Source organism: Chenopodium quinoa, unplaced genomic scaffold, assembly GCF_001683475.1.
Source record: "Chenopodium quinoa cultivar QQ74 unplaced genomic scaffold, ASM168347v1, whole genome shotgun sequence".
In the NCBI taxonomy this organism is placed as follows: Eukaryota; Viridiplantae; Streptophyta; class Magnoliopsida; order Caryophyllales; family Amaranthaceae; genus Chenopodium; species Chenopodium quinoa.
The window spans coordinates 1892757-1908705 of NW_018744858.1; the positions used below are offsets into that span (position 1 = coordinate 1892757).

At 35.0% G+C, this 15949-nt stretch overlaps 3 protein-coding genes across 4 annotated transcripts in view; 2 read left to right on the forward strand and 1 right to left on the reverse strand.

Moving 5' to 3' along the window:
* LOC110704792 (alpha-mannosidase I MNS4-like) overlaps positions 1-6449 on the forward strand; it is a 28671-nt gene extending 22222 nt beyond the window's left edge. For both annotated transcript variants that reach the window (XM_021882603.1, XM_021882602.1), the window contains 4 exons: positions 2734-2869; positions 4414-4484; positions 4627-4882; positions 5708-6449. In XM_021882603.1, the coding sequence (XP_021738295.1) occupies positions 2734-2869; positions 4414-4484; positions 4627-4882; positions 5708-5926 (682 nt within the window). In that variant the 3' untranslated portion in view covers positions 5927-6449. The remainder of the gene's footprint in view (positions 1-2733; positions 2870-4413; positions 4485-4626; positions 4883-5707) is intronic.
* A 1260-nt stretch (positions 6450-7709) lies between these two features.
* LOC110704793 (tubulin alpha-3 chain-like) lies at positions 7710-11895 on the forward strand. Its single transcript, XM_021882604.1, has 5 exons — positions 7710-8057; positions 9820-10034; positions 10130-10329; positions 10418-10926; positions 11326-11895. Exons 1-5 carry the CDS (start codon positions 7945-7947, stop codon positions 11633-11635), a joined length of 1347 nt encoding a protein of 448 aa, XP_021738296.1. The 5' UTR covers positions 7710-7944; the 3' UTR covers positions 11636-11895.
* Positions 11896-13818: 1923 nt separating this feature from the next.
* On the reverse strand, positions 13819-15480 carry LOC110704704 (ethylene-responsive transcription factor RAP2-11-like). Its single transcript, XM_021882517.1, has one exon. It carries the CDS (start codon positions 15154-15156, stop codon positions 14182-14184), a length of 975 nt encoding a protein of 324 aa, XP_021738209.1. The 5' UTR covers positions 15157-15480; the 3' UTR covers positions 13819-14181.
* Positions 15481-15949: the final 469 nt, after the last annotated feature.

Consider the following 15949-nt stretch of genomic DNA (forward strand, 5'->3'; position numbering starts at 1 on the left):
TGCACAGTAGGCTCACTTGTCACCACTTGAGCAACTAGTAATCATATCTTCATAAGATTGCATGTCTTATTCAAAACAAGCTATCTTGGTTTCATTCAACAAAATGCCTTCTAAATAATCACCAGTAAGATGCATATGCATTTGAGAAGATCATGTATAACATGTTCTAAGGTGTTTAAGCAAAAACAATCATATCCAGTAGAAGGACATTTTATTACTTCGTTCATATGAAAGACAATAATGTCATTTCCCACCTTGAAGGTGGTCTTTCCTTTCCCTCTAATTTTTTTTTTTCACTTCAATAATAGCCTCCATGGTGGCTAAGAGTAGTTTCCCTAAGATAATTTGCGCATTATTATATATCATATTGTGATTAGTTCTTCCTCCATTCTCTTTTAGTTGCAACTTTTTGACTTTCATGCTTTTCAATGCATAGTTTTAACCCTTTATATCTCTAATTATATCTAAGTAAAAAAATATAAAAATTTGATATTGTGAAAATTTAAATTGAAATGAATTTAACAAGATTCCACATGACTATAATTTTGCCCAACAGATAAATCAATAAAGGTGGTCAAAATGAATAATGTAAATAGTGTAAAATTTAATTGTTGGGGGGAAGTGTACGGTAATGTGACAATTAATACGAGGGAAATGCCCAAGTTGACCTCTTAGAACTTTCAAGCGCTTTTTCTGATAATAAATTACAATGAAAGTAATTTAATATGTACATTTGTAATAGTCGCTATATTTAAAAGCATGCCCCTCAATGTAAAGTACGGTAGTTATAAGGAATCTATAATGCGGGTAATTATTTGACTTGTACAACATATTGTTAAAGAAGTTTGGGAAGCTGGCCATTTGAAAAAAGAAAATATCACAATGCGAAAATTATCTTAGCTTTTGTTCTATAAGAAAGATGGTTTCATCAAACTTGCCAACCTCCAAGTTTCCCTAGCTTACTAGTGAAGGTTTAAGACACGGTTTGTGTCTACAGACTATCTGACGTAATGCAATCTGTTGAAACAATTTACTAAGTCGTACTTTAGTGGCACCACTTTAATATCTCCAAGTTGCTGATATTCTCTCCCTTTTAGTACCTGTGATCAATCCTGATCATATAAATCTTCACAATTTTGTTATAGTTAAAAGGTGTTGGATGCAAAAAGTGATATTGGCAAAAATGATAGAGATAAATTAAGAACGCACTCAAGAACTAAGGAAGGACTACTTGTGTCATTTGACTCCCTGCGGGCTGCGACACACCTCACACAACTCATATAGTACCTTCAGATTCAGGATATCTGATGCATTAGTCACAGGGTGGGTTTCTCATGAGAAATTAAATTATTCTATAGAATCAGTGAGATGTTCTCCCAATCTCCCATAAACCTCTAGCTTATGGTGTACACAAGGAGAGAGAACTCTTTGTGATAAACTATCTATTACATTTATAAATACTTGCTCCATATGGACCTTATCAATCATGATTCGCTGCTAGAGGGTGATAAAATTTCTTTCCTTGTTTGATACTCTCTAGTCTAGAGACTTGAAGGACTAGGCCTTGTTTCGATTCTGTAGTAAAAGTTGCTAAGTTTGAGTTCTATGACCATCCTTTCTAACTATTGGGTTGGGAATCAGATAAAGATATGGCAAGGTTATTAAAGTCAAACCATAGAGGCTAGAACATTCGCAGGTTTTTGGATCTGCATTTATTTATGTCATGTTGTAATCTACATGCCACTCCTTTGAATTGAATATGCTGGGAGCTTTTACTTGTCTAATTTAGTTGTCTAAAGAGGCAAAGAAGTGTGAAAAAGTTTGTGCACAAGCTGATGAAAAAGAAGTGCAAGGGAGTACAAGACACTCTTACTTTAAATGGCTTATATAGTCTGAGCTATTGAGGATTAATACACATGGATGTTTATGGGGGAAATTCCATTTGTTATTTAGGGTTTTGTAATACATTGCCATGTACCCAAAACTATGACCAATTACCCTTTTTTTCCTAGCCCCTGTTTGTTTAGATTAGTGGATTTAATTTTTAAAAAAAAAAGGTGATTTCACCACAGCTTACCATCAAAATTTGTGTCCAAAAATGTAATGTCATTCCCGTGGATTGATTTACATATAGGATTAAATTGTAAGGGATCCTTTCTTTTTAAGGGTCAACAGAGTTTGAAATTATGCCCATCAGTTTTAGGTTTCTATTTTGAGAACAACTTTCTCTGGCTTTGTATGGGTCCACTTGTAAGTTTGGTTTTAATATCCACTCAAAGAAGATGGAATCAAGTAGTTAAGAACAAGAGTTAATAGCAAATTTCTGCATAATCTTTTTGGTTATCTGCAATACTACCCTCAAATATTTATCTTTTTAATGTTATTATTAATTCTTTATTTTTTTTAATATTACCCTCAAATAATCATCTCTCTCTCTCTCTCTCTCTCTCTCTCTCTCTCTCTCTCTCTCTCTCTCACACACACACACACACACACACACACACACACACACACAAACACACACACACACACTCATTAGAGGTGCAGTTTTCTAATGGAAGTACTTTAAAGAGGGCCAAGTGCTATTTATCATATGAGCAATCATGCATGTTAAAAAATCAGCTACATGTGTTTTTCTTATTTGATGAGGGCTACTTAGCACAAAATTCAGAACCATTGCTGTAATTATGTTGCTAGGTGCATATCTTATTCCAAATCATTTTGTTCTTGAAGGTATCTGGATGTAGGACGTGACATTGTTTCCAGCTTGCAATATGGGGCCCGATGCCCCTGTGGATATTGTCATATAACAGATGTTGAGAATCACAAGCAAGAAGATCACATGGAGAGCTTTTTCCTAGCTGAAACTGTGAGTCTTATATCTAAATGATAAATCAATCTGTTCTAATAATAGTTTTTTTTCCTGTTTTGTATATTTGAATTGCAAGTCTGTGCTCCTGTGCATAAAGATTTTGGTTTCGATATCATATCAGGATAATAATGTTTTTTGAATTATGATATTTATGTTTGAACAAAGTATTAGTCGGTACCTATAGGTTTCCCAAAAAAGGGCTATTATGTTCCATTGTGCCAAACGGCCCAACACGGATCCGGGGTATAAGGACCGAACACGCCCTGTTGTCATAAGGTCTGGCAAGGTTGTTGAAGTTGCTATTTGCTGCAGCAGAACTTTCGAAGTAGAAAATTTATATTTGATTTATTTTGTTTGTTATGTTGTATATTCATTTTGTTTTTAGTAATAACAACGCCGTCTTTTTTATGGACACTAATAAATTTATAATTTATTTGAATAACTTCAATTTATTTTCTAAGGATTTCAATTTTATTATATCCCAGTACCTATGTCCAAAGTGAAGATGGTGTCCTTGTGTCCAAATATTTTGGAAATGACATGCTAAACTTTCTTATCCATAACATTTGGATACTCATACCCGTGTGCGTGTAACATAGATTGCTATACACAAGTTATGTACATGTCTATATGATGAGGACTTCTCAAGAATCCTTTGTAAAAAGTGTTTTGTAAGCTAATTTGGTTCAATGAAAGTTGTGTGCACGGGCGCACGCGCGCGTGTGTGTATGGAGAGGCATATAGCGGAGCTTATTTTGATGGGTGATAGATTTAAGGGTATGCATGGGTCATTTGTCAGGTGCCTTATCATGCTTGTCTTTCTGCTATTAAGCCTGGCCTCATTGGTACTCCCAATTATTGGTTACCTTACTTATTGGAAAGACTTTGACTTCTTTTAAGCTGAGAATTTTTGTGTGTGCGTTGGTGTTGGGTCCATTGTTTATGTGCTTGGCTGTGCTTTTCGAACATTCAAGAGTGGTTGCAAATTCGATTTTGAGTTTTGATAGGGTAAAGGAGAAGTTTCTTTGGCGAAATGCATGATTGCAATCTTGTAGTGGGTTTGGCTGGAAAGAAATGGTCGAATTTTTAGGGTATTACAATCCCATATGTTTTGATATGGAATATAGTGAATTCGCCATCTATTCTCTAGAGAAATACAAGTATCGAGGAATTTGGCTGATATGTAGTTTTTTTGAATTTCTTTTTGAGGACACCAACCTTGTCCTCCTCCTGTATTACCCTTTTTGAGATGTACAGTAATATAATAGTTTTCATAAAATTAAGTATTTCTTTGTAGAGATGAATTGGCATTGATTTACGTAATATGTTCCTAATTTGAGACGGTGGCGTCGATTTGCTTACCTGGTGTTTTGTTTGGGTAAATATTCTGAGATAGTCAACGCAACCCAAAAGCATTTGATTTTATGCCGTGGTAGACGTCTAGAATTGCAGCATGTATGATAAACTTTGCATCAGGTTTTGATGCTGTAAAACTTTGTTCCTTTTTTTTTTTTTTTAATGCAAGTTACATTCGTGCTCAGGTTAAATATCTGTGGCTGCTATTTGATTTGGCAGTGGGTGCTGATAATCTTGTTGAAAGCGGACCTTATAAGTAAGTTCCTATATGTCATGCATATAGGTTTGTGTACTTAAATCGATTGAGAAGGGTTGGGGGGGGGGGGGAGATAATTTCTAAGGAATGGTTTCTTTTGCAGTTCCAATTATCCAGTGTTTTGTTGTTTGTTCCTTTGCAGTTATATCTTCAGTACTGAAGGCCACCTGCTACCTTCAACCCCTCAAATATCCCTAGTACGTGAACATTGCACATATTATGGTGCCTACTGTAGGAGCCATAATAGCAGCTTGAGGCAAGAACTACACTCTTCTGATATCTTGAGGAAATCCCAAGAAGCAAATGGTAGTGGAGTCCACCATAGAGGTTGGGTGCCCAATGCATTGTTATCTGCCTTACCTGATAGGACGACAAGTTCTGGCTCAGGGTTGGTGAAGGTCGGTGTATTTTATGCTCTGAACATTCTGTTTGTATGCAGCTTCATATGCACATGCTTCTTAGCTTGGGTGCCTGTTTGAAGCTTCAATTAAGTTTGTACTTCATGCTCTTGCTTCTCTTTTCTGCCAATCAGGAGAAACATATAAAAACAATGGGGATACAACTGTTGCATATTATCTCCGTTTCACAATGGTGTTAACATTTGCCATATTGGTCCATTTCAAAATGTTTATAACATGTTGCTTTATTCTGTACTTCGTATTTGACATATCCTTTTTAAAGTCTTGCCCCTCTTACCCCTCAACATTTACACATTTTGGCTCATTATCTCTTCCATTAACCACCTTTTTTCATACACCCACCCAGCTTCTTACACTGTTTATCCATCTTTTCTTACACCCACCCACCTTTTTACTCTCTCTCGCTAGTCTAATATTTGTTCAAATATAAATGTTAAGATAATTGTGAAACGGAGGTAGTATAATTGATAAACTTATTGAGAATGAATTTGTGATTTGCAGGTTTTAATCATGTGACTGCAAACAAGAGAAAAATCACTTCTCTTTGCCCCTAGGAAAGGGTGGATTGGATGTCTCTATAGGATTATTTGTTTTTATAATAGATAAACCTAATGAGTAGAATTTGTTAAACCCCTCTTTTGCCAACTTAATCAAATGTCGTTATTGCCTATAGATCAAGAAGGCATTGAATCTGAAGTTGGTTTTTGCTACAGTAAGATTTATCTATTGCATGGCAAGTAGGTTTGAACCCCATTTTTCCAATTCTATAGATTGATCTGTTGAAATTTTCTTTATGCTTTATAGGGATTTTGCCGAGGACTGAATCATGGACAAAAGATCGGGGTATCATTTGTCAAGCCTCAATTTAAGGCTCAGGAAGTTGTCTCTGTAGATAATAGGGTAGCTAACACAGCTTCTTCTAAGAGCAACATCGTGGTTTCAAGTCCTGCATACACCGAAAGTAATGGGTCTCTTGAAGAATCAAGCAAATCTGAGATGGGAAATCCGAGTCCCCAACAATAACAGCTGGCAGGACGAGAATACCATTGTGCATTAAGTTATATATAGAGGTCTGAGCATCGTGACGTTGAGCAGCTTTCATTACTAGTGTAATGGAAGTGATGACGATTCCATAATGAAGCAAAAGCACTGTAAAATATTGTTATTGTGCCTGTACTTGTAAAACTTGATTAACGAAACATTCACACCTCCATTGACTGAAGACATCAATTAACTATCCGGAGCATCGACCAAAGCCTGACAAAAACAAGGAGCTGTATCTTGATTTGTATCTTGTTGATAATAGCATCATTTGTGGCCTGTTAGCATTTAAAATCTCAGGTTAGATAATGATCATTTGTAATGTAAACAATTTTTTATTCTCTGCTTTATATTTTTGCGAAGTGCTCAATTGTATATACCAGAAAAGAAATTTTGATACATAGAGTAAATTGAATTCTATGTATAGCCGAAAATCTGCATCAATTCAGGCAGTTTCCATAATCTTATAGCACTGACAGCTTGGTAAAGCAATTTGTTGGTTAAAGATCCCTATGTGCAGCAAGTTATGTATGGCAAGGCTGTAGAAATGTACTTGTAGACTTGTAGTAGATTGTTTAGCATCAATTATCATCAATGGCTAATTATTGATTTTGGCATATCAGGTTTAAATAGGAATTGAGATTATTACGTAGTAGATATTGTGCTCTTAATATTAGTCGAAAATGCTGTTCAAATTATCACAATAGTTTAATAGTGATTTTTTTTTCCTTATTTTGGAGAAAAGTTTTCTTATAAAAAAAATTGAAGTAAAAATGGCACAAATTTGTGTTTTTGATTAGTTCTAGAGGTGATCAACAAAGGTCTGATGGCCTAATTCAACCTGAGCCAACCCGGAAAAGTGCGGATTTGGAAGATTAAGATATCTTGTAACTATGAAGAATTGAATAATGATATTCTACTTGCGCAAGGATGGGAAGGAGGGTCGAAGTCGTTTTACACTGTAAAGGTGTTGATATTTGAGCAATACGCTGGTGATAGTTATAGGGTACGGATTATATGTCATCGACCTCATCTTATATTCTATTCTCGCCATTTCATATTATTCATCCTACTTTGATTAATTTTGTCTTAGAGAAAGATTTCTAATAAGAAGATCATTATGTAATGGAGAAGTATTGTTTTTCCAATTAAACTGTTTACTTAATTTACTTGTAATAATAAACTGCTAAATATAGTGCTTTTTTTTTTTTTTTTACTTCATTGTAGTTTAATTTTACCTTCTTTGTCCATTAAAGATTGTCTTATTTGACTTTTATCAATCTCCATATTTTATTTGACTTTTAATAATCTCCAAAGCATATTTTATATGATACGAGGAGAGAGTATTAATTAAATTAAAAGTACCCTTGTATGATAAAATTATCAAATAAGGCTAAAAAAGGGACAGAAATCCCATCCTAGTAATGCACAAGAACGTTCAACAATCAGTGCATAACCCAGCTGGAAGACCCTTGCCAGTTGCCATTCACCCTAACTACCTATCTGTTAGTCCCATCCAAGCCCACCGATTAAGTTTACAAATAACCTTAACAATTACTAGTAAAATATAATTAACCCTCTCTAATCTATTTTATAAATTGGAGAAGATACTTAAAAATCCAGGATCAAATCTCGTCTAACCTTACTTATTTACCTCTAGAGAAGATCTCAAATATAAATAAATGGTAAAAACATTTATAACCGTTATAAACTCAACAACCACTCGAAATTATATATTAATTATATAAATCAATCACAGTAGGTGAGCAGTAGTGCAGTTTACATCGCATCCTTTCTGTTATCTGTCATCTAAAAGAAACGCTGTCCTGTCTGTCAAAGTTGAACCGGGCACCTTCTTCTTCTTCTCTCTCCCAATCAACAAAGACAACCAGATATTTATACATTCACAGCTATTATCAAATACACTCACAAAATTAAAATTAAAAAGTGAGCTTAGACTTTAATAAGAATTTGATCGATCAACCAATTGTTGAGCAAAAATGAGGGAAGTGATCAACATTCACATTGGTCAAGCTGGAATTCAAGTGGGAAATTCTTGTTGGGAGCTTTTCTGCCTTGAACATGGAATTCAGCAAGATGGCATGATGCCCAGGTTTCTTGGTTTTTTTTTTTTTTTTTTAAAAAAATTTTACTTTTATAAATTGGTTTGATCAATTAAACAGTTTTTTGATGCTTATTTTGCATTTGATGAAATAGGTTTGTTAATATTTTCCTTGTTCATTATAAAAATTTTGCTTCTGGATTGGTTTTTGAGATTTATTGATTAAATTTTGGTCTGAAGTTTCTAGTGATGATCAAATATTTATGTTAGAAATTTCTTCATCTTAAAAATCTTTTTATTTTTATTGATATTTAAGTTTGACTAATTGAGTTCTCATGTAGTCATGATTCAGGAAGTAAATGGCAGTATGCTGATATGTTGCTGGATTGGCGCCAAATTTGGCATATTTTCTTCTTCTTTTGAGTAGATGAGGTGAGGCGGGGTAGATGTTAGTTTTCCCATCCCTTCCCCACCTAATATTTGCATACATATCCCCATCCAAATGATGGGTCCAAAATTCATCACATCCCCATCTCGACGAATATATACCTCTAAAATCATTTCGTCCCACCACCCACTTGGGTATCCACACGCACCTATTCCCTACCTTCTCGCACTACCAACCGCCTAATCCTACCCCACCACCCGCCAGGTCCCAACCTTAGACAGTTAGACCTGCATTAAAATACTTGTACATATCCAGTAAAAAATTTATTTACTGAGTACCAAAAGAAAAATTAAAATAAATAAAGAACGAAGTGTACCGAACAAAAAAAAAAAAAGGTACAAACTTAATTGTTCAACAAATATCAAAACCAAATTCAATATAAAGATAGAACCCAATTGTTAAAAATAGTTTTTCTTATTTATAAGTGAATATAGGGTGGTTTTAAGCTTTATCATCTTACATTATTCAATATATTTAAGTGGGTAATGGGGGCAAGGCGGGTAACCTAAGATCCACTCCCGCCGCACCACCTACGAAGGGTGATCACCACCTGCAAACTCTGGATCCACCCCCGCCCCAATGGGGAGAGGATGGGGCAGCACTCCTATTTGACCAGTTCCACTGAAATCCTTACTCTTGATTTTAATGCTAATTTGGGTAGATTTTGTTAGTCCGTCTTGAGGGGATCAAATCAAGGTTACACCATATACCAAATATATAATGTTTTCAACTGTCTCAAATTCTTCATAGTTAATGTCTGTCAAATATTTCTTGCTAATTTAAAGTAGTTATAAACTTATAATCAAAGGTAGAGAAATGGTGTCACAGAGGAACTGAATGAATTTTCTAGGAGTCATTTGTGATTGTTGTAGTTATTGACAGTTGATGCCTCACATAGATATAGCTAAGATCAGATATAGCTGGATTTCCATTTCCACAACATCTACTTTAGTATTATAGTATAGTGTATGATGTCAATGACCTGAGGTAGAACACTAAAGTCAATGGGCGAAATTTTTACTAGCATTGGAAACTAGATTGCAGATTATGCTGTCTGCTTTGCTACAAATTAGTCCGTGTTCTTAATTAGATTTAAGTTGATTAATTGTTGAACATAAGCGATAAATCGTGATTGAAAGGATGGTGTTAATATTTTCATGGAATGAATGACTTGTCAAGGTGATCATGTAGTGTTTGTACTTCTTATGTATCTGATTGTGATAAAACATTTTGTTCCTTATATCATGTGCAAAACTTTCATGATTTGGATATGATTTTCTCGAGTAGATGATCAATCCTGAAATCATCACAGTAGCTCCCAACTTTTGTTTTATGTCTAATTTTTTCCTTATTCATTTCTTTCAGTGACACATCTGTAGGTGTTGAAAGTGATTCGTTTAATACCTTCTTCAACGAGACTAGTTCTGGAAAGCATGTTCCTAGAGCTGTGTTTATCGATTTGGAACCAACTGTGATCGATGAAATACGGACAGGACCATATAGGCAACTTTTCCATCCAGAGCAGCTCCTTACAGGGAAAGAAGATGCTGCCAACAACTTTGCTCGGGGACATTATACAGGTTGCTGGATTATTTTTAAGCAAGATGCCAAACTCAGCTACTTCATGTTACACTCTTCACTTATTAAATGAATTGTTGATTTTCCTGGTTTGCAGTTGGAAAGGATATGGTTGATTTGTGCCTTGACCGGGTAAGGAAATTGGCCGACAGTTGCACTGGATTGCAAGGCTTCTTGGTATTTAATGCTGTTGGTGGTGGCACAGGTTCTGGTTTTGGGTCATTGCTTCTAGAGCGCTTGTCTGTAGAGTATGGGAAAAAGTCAAAACTGGCATTTTCAATCTACCCTTCTCCTCAGGTATGTGATTTATAATTTGTTTGACTTCCCCTGTGCATATTCATATTATGAAAGCATGAAAATCATGGTGTTAATTTTCAATGTTTAGGTATCAACAGCAGTTGTCGAACCTTACAACAGTGTCCTCGCCACTCATTCTCTCCTGGAGCACACTGATGTCGCTGTGCTTTTAGACAATGAAGCAATATATGATATATGCAAGAAATCGCTAAGCATTGAGAGGCCTACATATACCAATTTGAATCGTTTAATATCCCAAGTAGTATCTTCATTAACAACTTCTTTAAGGTTTGATGGAGCCATCAATGTGGATATTACAGAGTTCCAAACTAACCTTGTGCCATATCCTCGAATTCACTTCATGTTATCATCCTATGCCCCAGTTATCTCTGCTGAAAAGGCTTACCACGAGCAGCTTTCAGTACCTGAGATTACAACGGCTGTATTTGAGCCTTCAAGTATGATGGCTAAGTGTGACCCAAGACATGGAAAGTACATGGCTGCCTGTTTGATGTACCGTGGTGATGTTGTTCCCAAAGACGTCAATGCTGCTGTTGGCACTATCAAGAACAAGAGAACTGTTCAATTTGTGGACTGGTAAGTTTAGTATTGCATCTAAAGAGTCTATGTCTAGTAGTATCAATTTAGGTTAGCAAAACCACATTAGTGTACATATTTCTCGTGATTAACTGATAACGTTTTGCAATTAGTAAAGCAGATTGTGTAATGCCGTACACCGGAAAGGGATGGGGAGTGGATACAACTGCAAGCTATTTTGGCTTCTTATTTTCTTCAACTTGAAAAAATTAGTAAAATGCAGTTTTGATCAGAAGAGATTTATGCTCTGTAAATCAGATCAAGAGAACAGATTGGGGGCTAGTTTTGTGGGAAGATATATTTTGATCAAACCTTGCATCATATTCTGGCCTACCTTTAGCTTATTGTTCAAAAATGAAGGCTCTCCTTTTAACAATCTTGGTTTTAAAAATGTTACAGGTGCCCTACTGGTTTCAAGTGTGGAATCAACTACGAACCACCAACAGTAGTACCAGGTGGTGATCTTGCCAAGGTGCAGCGTGCAGTCTGCATGATCAGCAACAATACCGCAGTGGCTGAAGTTTTCTCCAGAATTGACCATAAATTTGATCTTATGTATGCCAAGAGAGCATTTGTGCACTGGTATGTTGGTGAAGGTATGGAAGAAGGTGAGTTTTCAGAAGCTCGAGAGGACCTAGCAGCTCTCGAGAAAGACTATGAGGAGGTTGGGGCTGAGGGCAGTAATGAAGAGGAGGAAGAAGAATACTAAGGTGGTGGCATCACAGGGTCAATGTTAGCAGTTTTATCTCTCTAGTACCCTTTTTTGCAGTGTATTATTGTAATTTATTCTGGTGGATAATTGATTTTCGAGTGAAATTCTTGAGTAAATTTATCATTCAAGTGGCATCTACTATATACGTTGTTGTTTAGGGACTGGGATTTTGAAAAATGTATATCCTTTCCAAATTGTGTAAAAATCTAAAATTATAGCTTGATGTCCAATACCTATTTTTCTTTCCTGTTTTTTCATCGTCAACTTACTGTATTATTGAACTAAAGGGTATGATCCAAACATTTAAAACATCCCAAAACTTGTAAGAATCTTGATCTATAGGTCTATACTGATCCAACGCTTTACTGGTTATTGTTGCGGCTTTGTAAAGCAAAAGAGGATTTATGTCATGAGCATTCCAACCACTTTATCTGTTGCATTTCATAGTAAAACCTGTATCCGTGAAAGATTAATTGATAATAAGCGGATAGTAGAAAGCTGAGTACTGTGCATTAGTTGAGCTTGCTAACAGCATTGTGTTTTTATTGAAGTTTGGTTAACTTCACTAGCAAGTGAATAAGTGATGGCCCAAAACACAGCAGGTTGATGTAGTCACTTCTTTGCATTCTTCCTAATGATGTACATAAGTGCATGTAACTATGCATGATAATAAGATAAACAAGCATCAATAAGCATAACATAAGAGCAAAAGAATGATTATAAAGGGGCATAAATGTGACTATTAACGTACTTATCATCTGTCCTAGAGCTGTCAATTCAGGTTTTTGAGTCAGGTTCGATTCAGGTCATGTCGGGTTATTTAGTTGGGGCCAACTTCAGATGATAGATCGCTTAGTTCGATTTTGGGTCAAATTAGGTAATGTAAATATCAAAATGGAATTAAGGGCATTAAGGTAGATATATTACTTTTCAATTCGGTGCAAGAGCCAGAATGTAGAATGCCAGAAAATGTTTAAATAATAATAATGATTAGAAAAGAATTATTGACAAAGTTATGGAGGCCAATTATTTTATAATAGATATTTTCAACGAAGCCTATTCCCCTCATCAACGGTTAATGAATATTTCCGCCTCTATTACGAGGGTGCCACTATCTCACGTCTTAGCTTACTTCTTATATTAGTCTTAGGAATTATAATGACAAAATATTCATTATTTGGGTCATTATTACACATATAATATGATGAACATGATTATTTCAATTTCAAAAAATTAAAATTAGTCATAAAGTTATACATGCCATTTTGCCACATAATTGTATCTCAATGTTTATTAAATTATTTATTTTTTAATATATTCATTGCATGGTAGCAAACTTCAATTCATTACATGTAAGTGTATAAGACTATAAGTCCAACGAATAAGTTTATTGTCAATCTGAAGAAAATCCATTTTGTAGCGACCGCTATAAAAACTATGACAAATAAAGGTGTTAATGAATCTAGCTGGCTAGTGAACAATTTAATCTTGATATAGAATTGTTATGAACTAAGCACAACTGAACTCGCCTCGAAAAGTTTGTGCATTAGGCTCGACATATTTTTTTTTTTTAACTATTGTATCTTACCTAATATGAACTTTAATTTGAAGTAATACTCTCTCTGTCCCAATTTAGTTGTTACACATTCCCTAAAAACTCATTTCTATCTAGTTTACACATACACTTCTCTTTTATTTATGTAGTGTTGGTATAATAATAAAAGTAAACAACAAAAAATTAATTAACTATGAAATTTGTGCTATATACTTCTTATTAAGCTTTAATCGATTTTACTCAAGTGGAGTTTTCATGGTAAGTGAACTTGAAACTAATGTTTGAAAAAGTTTGAGTTCTGGCTCGAGCTTGACTACTTAAAGTTATTTTCGAGAAGATTTGGTTCAAACTCAGTCTCAGTCGATTAGGCTCGTAAAGACCCTGATGAGAAACCAATAGTTTATGTAGCACCCGGCCACCAAGGAGGTCGCTCATTCCGAGACTAACACCAGCCAAACACGCTTAATTAACTATAAAGTATGATTTGTACATCACGCTTCTTAAAACTAAGGTGCACTTTGTTGTACATCAAATCCTTTTTAAAGCAAAGCAGGGAAATCACATACAGTTACAAAAAAGAATAAAGGACTTGTTAATACAATGAACTTCGAGTAATGAATAAACCATGTATGTAACCCTTTCATCATTGACATTATTAAAGAGTACACAAGTAAGAAAATGTGTATACATATGTATATCATGATACAATATAATCACGCAAGAGATTAGGAGAGGACATATTCCATCTCTCTTAAAACTCCTCGTCAATAAATTTCCAACAAGCTTAAAGTTGATCCATTCCTAATACTTAACCAAGGTCAAAATTAAGTAAGAAAAAAAAATATAAACTAAAACAAGATTGATAAGGTCAAAGCCAAAGAGTTTTTTCATTTTACTCTATTGGCTTTCACCCCTCTCAACTAGCAAAGTTGAGGTGTTTTGGTTAATCAACCAAGGAAGCCACGAACAAATAGGCGAAAATGGGCTATCAAATTGAACAAAAAGATGAATAAAGTGGAGGAAGATCCCAAAGGGATTCAATAGGATCATGTACAAAATCGATGAACTCGTGTAATCCATTACTAGCCGCGTTGTAGTAGGATGCTGAAATATCCTTTTCCATTTTTATCTTCTCCATCTCTAACAATTCCGCGCCCATTGCTTGTGGAAGTGCTACATTTTTAGGCATCTCTGACGTCTCTTGGCTTTGGTTTTGGCAGCTTAGACTTAGAGGTAGCTTTAGCATGCTAGGATTTATGTCACAACCCCCAGGCATACCACATTGGAATAATGTTGAGTAATCAACTAACTCGTAGTTTCCAACAAAACCATTCAGTTGAGGCCTATATACATCACCATTATACTCCCTATTTTGATGTAAACCTTGGGTTTGTGCACTAAAATTATCAAGACTTTTATACCCAAAATTATTCTGAAATTGAGCTATACTACTATTAGTACTAGCTAAGTTATTAAAAGGGTTAGAAAAAGCGGTGTTAGCAGTACTTGAGGAAAATGCAGCCGAATTTGTAGTTGAGGGGGTAACTAAAGTATTAGCAACTTGATGATCGACATTGCTTGATTTTTGGGACTCTAGTTTTTTGTTTTTGAGGAGGTTTTTGATCCTAGAAGCAACAGGGGAGTTAGGAGAAACATGAGTGACAACAAAATTGGTTCGAGTGTTTGACCCTCGAAGCAGGCAGGCTGCTTCGTCATAGGCACGAGCAGCTGCCTCCGCGGTCTCAAAGGTGCCTAGCCACATCCTAATCTTTTGGGTTGTGTCTTTGATCTCGGCCACCCATCTCCCACTCGGCCTTTGCCTCACCCCTACAAATTTGTTGCTTCTATTCACGCTACTTGATGATTTCTTTGATTTTCCTTTGAGCTTTGTGACTTTGTTTATTGGGATCACACTTTTCGCCCCCATTTGACCAATGAAGTTTTGTTGAAATTGTATCTCCATAGAAATTTTCGAGTTTCTTAAACACGCTCTCTCTTTGTTGAATCAAAGGGCTCGAGTTAATCGAAAATTGAACATAGGAAAGGAAGACATGTAAGGATGAATTTAAAGGGGTTGAAAGAAATTGAGGGAATGGAAGTTAACTAAGAATGGTCATTTTCATGTAAGTTAGAATTAGTGGGGGAGTTGTCAACATGTCTTTCATCAATTCAAATATTTGGTACTTAAAATATTTTGTGCTCTTCGTGAGAATGTATGATTTTATAAAAAGATATGCTAAGCTGACTATCTTCGTTGAAATCGTTATCTTTTCTAGTTTAGACTAATTGTTTTTGTTACAAATGATGTGTTACTGCTAGAGATGTCTTTGTCCTAATCTAAGTAAAATGACTAAAATACCCTCTAACAACCATTAACAAGGTTTAATGATTGTATTAATATGTCATCCTTCTCTAGATTAATTGTATTCATCTTCTTCTAGTAGGGATCATCTTTGGGGACCATGAGTATTCATGTTAATTAGCTTATTCTATATCTAGAAATGTTATAAATATTATTATCATTGTAAAAAAAAAATACAATTTAACGCCAATTATTTAATCCATTATTCAACTCATTTTAAGAATTAAAAAGTTCACATACTTTATCCCTATTCTCTATTGAAAGAACCTTGACATATTCGATCACAAGTCTTGAATACTACCTGCAAAATTTCATTAAGATAGCTTGCATTCACATGAATTTACAAGCTTTTCAATTTCAGATAATTACAAGTAAAAAGAAAAAATTGACATCT

Coding starts and splice junctions, on each gene's coding strand:
- LOC110704793 (XM_021882604.1), top strand. CDS start 7,945: ATGAGGGAAGTGATCAACATTCACATTGGTCAAGCTGGAATTCAAGTG. Junction 10,330..10,417: donor CAATCTACCCTTCTCCTCAG/GTATGTGATTTA, acceptor TTCAATGTTTAG/GTATCAACAGCAGTTGTCGA. Junction 10,927..11,325: donor ACTGTTCAATTTGTGGACTG/GTAAGTTTAGTA, acceptor AAAATGTTACAG/GTGCCCTACTGGTTTCAAGT.
- LOC110704704 (XM_021882517.1), bottom strand. CDS start 15,156: ATGGAGATACAATTTCAACAAAACTTCATTGGTCAAATGGGGGCGAAA.